Source organism: Liolophura sinensis, chromosome 6 (assembly GCF_032854445.1).
Source record: "Liolophura sinensis isolate JHLJ2023 chromosome 6, CUHK_Ljap_v2, whole genome shotgun sequence".
NCBI classification, from domain to species: Eukaryota; Metazoa; Mollusca; class Polyplacophora; order Chitonida; family Chitonidae; genus Liolophura; species Liolophura sinensis.
The window spans coordinates 78644735-78653096 of NC_088300.1; the positions used below are offsets into that span (position 1 = coordinate 78644735).

At 43.4% G+C, this 8362-nt stretch overlaps 1 protein-coding gene across 1 annotated transcript; it reads right to left on the reverse strand.

The window, feature by feature from the left end:
- Positions 1-5008: 5008 nt before the first annotated feature.
- LOC135467585 (uncharacterized) lies at positions 5009-8038 on the reverse strand. The gene is made up of 2 exons (XM_064745358.1): positions 6866-8038; positions 5009-6661 (listed from the first exon to the last, which is right to left on the reverse strand). The coding sequence occupies exons 1-2, from the start codon at positions 8036-8038 to the stop codon at positions 5009-5011; spliced, it is 2826 nt and encodes a 941-aa protein (XP_064601428.1).
- Between the last annotated feature and the right edge of the window lie 324 nt (positions 8039-8362).

Below are 8362 nucleotides of genomic sequence, written 5' to 3' on the forward strand. Positions count from 1 at the left end.
GCAGTAAACTTCTCATACATCCATACACATCCTTGTTCTGTAGCTCTGCAGTTTACTCCAGCGAACTTCTCATACATCCATACACATCCGTGTTCTGTAGCTCTGCAGTTTACCCCAGCGAACTTCTCATACATCAGTACACATCCGTGTTCTGTAGCTCTGCAGTTTACCCCAGCGAATTTCTCATTCATCAATACACATCCGTATTCTGTTGCTCTCCAGTTTACCGCAGTTAACTTCTCGTACATCAGTACACATCCGTGTTCTGTAGCTCTGCAGTTTACCCCAGCGAACTTCTCAAAGATCAGTACACATCCGTGTTCTGTAACTCTGCAGTTTACCCCATCGAACTTCTTGTACATCAGTAGACATCCGTGTTCTGTAGCTCTGCAGTTTACCGCAGCCAACTTCTCATACATCAGTACACATCCGTGTTCTGTAGCTCTGCAGTTTACCGCAGCGAAGTTCCCACACATCAGTACACATCCGTGTTCTGTAGCTCTGCAGTTTACCACAGCCAACTTCTTGTACATCAGTACACATCCGTGTTCTGTAGATCTGCAGTTTACCCCAGCGAATTTCTCATTCATCAATACACATCCGTTTTCTGTAGCTCTGCAGTTTACCCCATCGAAGTTTTCATACATCAATACACATCCATGTTCTGTAGCGCTGTAGTTTACCGCAGCGAACTTCTCGTACATCAGTACACGTCCGTGTTCTGTAGCACAGCAGTTTACTGCAGCGAACTTCTCCTACATCGGTACACATCCGTGTTCTGTAGCTCTGCAGTTTACCGCATCGGACCTTTCATACATCAGTACACATCCGTGTTCTGTGGATCTGCAGTTTACCTCAGCAAACTTCTCATACATCAATACACATTCGTGTTCTGTAGCTCTATAGTTTGCCGCAGCGAACTTCTCATACATCAATACACATTCGTGTTCTGTAGTTCTGCAGTTCACCGCATCGGACCTTTCATACATCAGTACACATCTGTGTTCTGTAGCTCTGCAGTTTACCGCAGCGAACTTCTCGTACATCAATACGCATCCGTGTTCTGTAGATCTGCAGTTTACCCCATCGAAGTTCTCATACATCAATACACATCCGTGTTCTGTAGCTCAGGAGTTTACCGCAGCGAACTTCTCGTACATCAGTACACATCCGTGTTCTGTAGCACAGCACTTTACAGCAGCGAACTTCTCCTACATCAATACACATCCGTGTTCTGTAGCTCTGCAGTTTACCCCATCGAAGTTCTCATACATCAATACACATCCGTTTTCTGTAGCTCAGAAGTTTACCCCATCGAAGTTCTCATACATCAGTACACATCCGTGTTCTCTAGCTCTGTAGTTTACCCCAGCGAATTTCTGATACATTAATACACATCCGTGTTCTGTAGCTCTATAGTTTACCGCAGCGAAGTCCTCATACATCAATACACATTCGTGTTCTGTAGTTCTGCAGTTTACCTTAGCGAAGTTCTCATACATCAATGCACATCCGTGTTCTGTAGCTCTGCAGTTGACCGCATCGGACCTCTCATACATCAGTACACATCCGTGTTCTGTAACTCTGCGATTTACCCCAGCGAACTTCTCATACATCAATACACATCTGTGTTCTGTAGCTCTGCAGTTTACCGTGGCGATGTTCTCATACATCAGTACACATCCGTGTTCTGTAGCTCTGCAGTTTACCGTGGCGATGTTCTCATACATCAATACACATCCGTGTTCTGTAACTCTGCAGTTTACCGCAGCGCACTTCTCATACATCAGTACACATCCGTGTTCTGTAACTCTGCAGTTTACCGCAGCGAACTTCTCGTACATCAATACACATCCGTGTTCTGTATAGCTCTGTTGTCTACTCTTACGATTTTCTCTCACAGTACACGTCCGTTTTCTGTAACTCCGGTTTCCTCGTCAACTTTCATACATTAAGCTGAAGTTCTTCACTACGGCGTTAAACACCAATCAGGCAACAAAATAAATAAATAAATGAAAATATTAATAATTTACGAAGTAATCAGAGTGAACAAAGATCACTTTATCTTGTTTTTCAGGCGATGTGAGCCCTAAATCTGAGGAATCTTGTATCTGTACGTCTTCTGTGACGATTTCACGGGGTGTGACAGAGTCACCGTGGAGTCCTGGTGATGTTTTGACCCTGAACAAGACAGCTGTATCACTGTGGAGGCGGAAGTTCATTAGTATTCCATATTATCGATCGAGCGCCATGGGGAATGGCAACTGCAGTATGGTTGCTTGCAGTGTGAAGTTATTGGTTCTAATTTGGTTGGACCTTTAGAAGCTGCTTCTGGATATGAAGACCTTTTCCCAAAATCTTTGAATAAACCCTAACTGTAGACCAGATGTAATCTGAACTTTATTATCTTCAGTTTCACGGCGAGTTGTTAAGCCATTTGTCATCACTAGATGACTGTAATGTATGTGTGTTGGCATCTTTGCAGAAAAAGTGTATGCACGGATTTTGATGAAACAAATTTTAGCTGTGGCGTGGGTTTGCGCTCTGCTTGTGCTGCTAGTATTACACATCCATTTGTTGTTGTAGTTGAGAGACTTCAAATCTTAACACGGAGAATATGAAGAATCGGTGTAGTCTGCACAACTAAAAATTGCGCGACAAATCCTCTGCTAACAAAAACGTGTGATAAAATAAACACATTTGATTTGACCATAGATTAGTGGCCATAGGACATCCAATCTCCGATAGATGTCGACATCCAGAAGCACTTAACTCATCTGGATTTTGTTCTTTCTCGCTCATGTCTCAAATTATATTCAATTTGTAGATATATTCTGAATAAAAAAATGTTTGTTATACTTGGTTTGACTTCATACAGTATTGCTTCACAATTTATTCCTGAAATTCGTACAATTAATAAAAACTGTGTGAAGAAATAATGAATAAAAAGCAAATAAAATCAAGCTTACATTTTCATGATATGGCGATCGAGGATAAGTTACAATAACAGTGGTGTGATATTTCCCCTTGACCTTGTTACACAAAGTACACATATAGAGCGAGATGTTTACCACTCAGAGATAAGCGATATATACGGTAGTCGATACTGTATTCTCCCCGATGTACACATGTCGCAAATGGCGACAGGAATGGAATCCTGGGTGACTTCCAACTTTCATATTGACGTTAGTGCTGGATCCGTCTTTGTGGTGAACTAGGTTCTGCGAACAGGACGTACTTAGAAAAATGTGACGAGTGTAGTCTAAGTTTAAACTGTACGAGATTATAACTAAATTATCCATGTTGTAACCTCAAATACAAGTTATAGTTTTCAAACTCGACTTAAAAGACAAAATAGCATTAACACCATAAGGATGGACCCTAATTGTAGCAAGTATGCGAGCAACTGCACTCTTAAATTAAGACCGTTTATGTGGTATTATATGGATTTCGCCGGAGTTCTAGCACATGCTTTTCATCAGCATTAAAACGGACTGAGCTTAGATAGGCTCTTCAGTTACTTGCGAAGTCCAAACGTCGTGCGACTTACGTACACCACTTGTAAAGTGTAAAGAAACGTTCGAAGTCGAATATCGCAAGACCCATTTTCAAAAAAATCTAAAACTCCAGTCCCACAGGAATATGTAAGAAATAATTATTTAAATAATAAATAAAGCTGGTAACTTGTAAGACAACCGTATACACGTAGTTTATTCCGGTCAGTTCGGTTTTCTCCACTCATAAAGCTGACCGCCGTCAAATAGTAAGTGAACTATTCCTGAGAATGCAGCTTGATTCGCCAATCAACAAGTCATGATAACAGACTGCAAACCCCTTTCGGCTCACAAAATCTTTCGATTTATTTATTCATTTATTTGTTGTTTGTTTAACGCCACACTCAAAATTTTTTCACATACGATGGCAATCAGTTTTATGGGTGGAGGAAACCGGAGTGCTATGAAGCACCGACGATTGACAAGTTACTGGCGAACCTTGCCACGTGTGACGCTCAGTTATGTAAATCATTTTGATGGAAGACAAGTGGTCTTTAAAGAACGTTAGGCAGCTCAGACAGCCAGCCGAGCCATGTCGACCGCTCATTGTAACCACAGACAGGTAGAACCGGAGAATCAACAAATACTCTGCCCAAGGCCGGGTTTGAACCCACAACTCATGTGTCCTAGTGATTGAAGGACAAGAACCTTTAACCACTGGGCCAGGACAAGTTACCTCTAACTGTGAAATTGTCTTGTTATATGTACATCTTTGACTTGAAGTACATGATAACAAAATGTGACAAGCACTATATCGGGCCCGTGAGCACTGTGTAGGCCTACACTGTCACTGGATGACTATCATGTTGGGACCGTTGTCTCTACACCGTGATGTGGTAGGGTGTCATGTCAGGACCTCTGTCTGTACATCGTGACAGGGTGAGGTGTCATGTTGGGACCGTTTTATGTACCCTGTGATAGGGTGAAGTGTCCTGTTATTACTGTTGTCTGTTCACCGTGGCAGGGTGAGGTGTCATGTTGGGACCGTTTTATGTACCCCATGATAGGGTGAAGTGTACTATCGGGACATTGGGACCGGCATGCGAAAAAAGTTAAAAACGTCAAAAACAAACTCTGAGTTACAAAGTTTTGTCATTTAGACTCAAAATGATCAAACCATTCTAGTACTGTTAAAAACTAAGCACACTTTGACTGGTTTTGCTTAAATGACAAGACCGGTATTAGTCATTGATTTCAAACATGGGCACGTTTACCTCAGCAGCGTCGTCTTCAGTTTAGTTCGTTCGGGGAAAATTACGCCTCATCTTTGCAGGCTATCAACAAAAGGGGGATAACTCTAATATGCCTGATCTATCGGCTATGAGAACATCAGGATTCTGCATTGCATATGCCGGGGTATATATCGCCTATTTCCATACATGAGTTGCTTCCTTCTGGAAATTAAAGTCTGTCACCTTTTTCACAGGACTCCTCACTCGCATCGTTGCATCTGCCTAGAGCATTGATGACATCGTACTGATGGACGTCCCGCTTGACGTGTGTGACATCGACTTCTTTGCTGGAGCAATTTGTTCAAACTTTTCCTTCAGCATCTCCCATGTTTGATCGTTAACACAGAATGAGACGAAGGCAAAAATGCCTTGAGCCGCATTCAGTATGACGAAGATGTACCACAGGACGTGAGACTGAAATGCGGCGGCAAAACTTCCGAATAGCCAGGCAACTGACAGCAAAACTGCTAACTTCAGGTAAACCATGACTAGTGCTTTCTTTGTCTTGTTCGAAACCTGGACAGCATCTGGTATCTGTGACAATACTCCAACAGTTTGAATGAAGAAGTATACAGCGCAAGCTAAAGCTACCCCAAGAGGCCCACCAAAGTATAACCCAATGTCCCCCAACTTGCTGAGGAAACAAACAGCGTTACCATAACCGATGACCGTCCCATGAGAGTTAGCCAAGTTGTAAGCAATGCACAGAATTATGGTGACGACAGGCAAGCCATTTGAGATTAACACATTTCGCATCATGACACTTCTCAAGTCAGTCGTGTCGTCTTTATTCTCGAGAATCTTCCTCAGATCTGCGTAGACATGATGAATACAGACAGTCAACCAGAAAAATGATGACGTCCAGAAATAGTGGATCAAAATACCGATAGTTTTACAAGCGCCAATATTTTCGGTGGCTCCGATTCCGGACAGGAAAAATAACTGGGCAAAGAAAAGGTGGAAAATCACAAACATGTTGTTTTTACCGGGAGCTGTTCGTAACTCTGGTAGGTAACAGTAGAGAAGGAAGGCGAACAGGAGTGCTGCTAAAGACACACTAACACACACGGTAGATGTTATCGTCAGTGCCATGGGTTCTACCTGCTTCATTTCCACCTGAGATTTGTTTTCGGCCGGCACTGACTCAAAAACAGCCACTCTCTGCAGATTATCCAACGTTCCTATGCATATCTGTAGAGTATCACGGCACACAGTCAGTGTGGAGTCATTTAACAACAATCCCTCATCATCGGAAACGAGGGTGGAATTTTCCTTGATGTAGCGTAACTTAGATTTCAGAATATCAACCTCAATGTAGGGGCAGTCCAAGGACACGTCAACAGTTGTATATTCTATGTGACTGACACACGTCTGGTCACACTGACTGGTAATGGCGTCCAGTGAGTCATGAAGTAGCTGTTCTCTGATGTGATCAAAGGTAATCTCTTCACGTGGGGAGGAACAGGTGCGCGGTGCTGATGTGATCAGCGTGTCCTCTCCGGCCCCCATGAACGCCCATGACAAAACCTGCAGATTTTGCAGTATCTCCTCTGTATCCCTAAGGGAGATATCCTGCATAACTAAAATCTCAGCCGTCACCGACGTGCCCTCAAACGTTTCTTTGCCCACACCGTCAACGGCCGTGAAGATTTGAAATTCCATTCGCCGTATGAAATAAGGGAGTAACGGTTCGAGGAGTTTTCTGACCAGAACTTCGTATTGTGTTATAAGCGAATCCCAATTTGGTATTCCGTGAGTTGGTTTCATGATGTAGAATACGGAGAATCCTAACCCCTTAGCTGTTGTAAACACGGGCTCGCATCGTCCTCGGATGAAGGTGCGTCTTTCCTGGCACAGAGGTGAGATACATTGGTTCTGCAATGATACAATGACGGTGAAAATTGTTGACATTTACCCGAGTTAGTACTGATATGCAAAAAATCGCAGAAACTGTACATCCAATTTTCATTTCAAAATATTGTTTACATGTGACATAGTCATTTCAGGAAACATTTATTACGCAGAGACGTATACGATTAGATCAGAGAATATTGTAAAGGTATTTAGCAGGGTAATTACCTCAAAAGGGTCATAAACCCTGCCCAATTCACACAGCCGGTTAACCTCAAGTTCATCGTCATTCACTTCCGGTTCAAACATGGGGTCAAAGTTCATAAAAGCGTTGAGGGGTCTTTGAGTCAGTTGTATATTACCCTTTGGATCAGATGGAGGAAAACACAGTTGGTTTTTAGCCAAGACAATTCCATTACAAGCAGCACAGAATATATTCTTGTAAATGACACCGTTATGTATTATCGGATTGGCGAACTGCTCACAGATTGTGCTGGCAATGCTGTTGCCAGTTGGACAAGTATCAACTAGTCCTGCGGGGCAATATCTAGGAGTAACCTCGTTTGGGGGACTGAAATTCACGGAGCAGCCGTGCTTTGATAGTTCCTCTGGGCCCCACTGCTCTCTGGCAGCTGATACATTGTTCTTGCACGTGATCTCGTGTCTCCACGGCTCAAGATCGTGTTCGAAATGTCCATTACACATTGCACAAAACCGGTTCCTGTAGGTGATTTGTGACCTAACAACACTGACAGGTTTGGCCTGCTCAATCTTGGATGTGTCTGGACTTTCACACAGGTTAAGATCCGCATACTCTTTGTCGTTGGTTTTGAGGTTCGAGCAACCAGTTACCATAAAAACGGACATGTCGCCGATAAGGACGCACTTGGTTTTGGGCTGTGCTAGAGTTCCCGATGCGTTGTAGACTCGGTCAGCACAGCAGTCTCCGTACAAATGACAGCCCGTCTCACAGGAACACGGAAACTGGCAAGCGAAACAGTCCGAACTCTCCGTATCCTCCCAAGTCTCACCTGAGTCACAGAGATATGACTTCCCACACACGAAGGCCGTGGCCTCCAGCACAGTCTGGTGAGCGGACAGAGAGATGTCAAATGTATACTCATTGACGGCCTCATCCAGAAAACCCTGGACCGTAAACGCAGCTGTTGTTGTTTTAGTGTCGGTTGTTGTTGTTATCGGTACCTCGTTGAATCCTGGAAGACGTGGGTTCTCCGTAGATGACACCGTCGGAAGTCTGTTGGGCGTTGTGGAATGACCAGTCTCATTGCCAGACGTAAGTCCGGATATTAAGATGAATACCAGCCATGGACGAAGAATGGTCCACAAGGTCACTGGCTCACCTTGCAGTGCCACTATAGTCCTGTGTGATGGCACGGACATGACGAATCCTGATAGCGAACGAACAACTGACCTGGTTCTTTAAATTCACTGGCTGTCTGGAAACAAAAGAAATGTTTGGGTTTTGAATAAGCTTAACCAATCAGATTTGAACCATAATTTGCCATATATATATATATATATATATGTGTGTGTGTGTGTGTGTGTGTGTGTGTGTTCATGACAGGCGACGCTGACCATATATGAAGCTTAAACCATACATGTACAGGCATTGATGCATTCCTTGGAGAAGAGGGACAGAAGTTACGTTCTCACAACTAAACTCATCTAGACATCGAAGACTACAGGGTTTCTATCATCCATTAC

What these genes read in the sequence shown, in the direction of transcription:
- LOC135467585 (XM_064745358.1), bottom strand. Translation starts at nt 8,038, where the DNA reads ATGTCCGTGCCATCACACAGGACTATAGTGGCACTGCAAGGTGAGCCA. An exon ending in GGGTTTATGACCCTTTTGAG is followed by an intron (nt 6,662 to 6,865) that starts GTAATTACCCTG and finishes GTATCATTGCAG; the next exon opens with AACCAATGTATCTCACCTCT.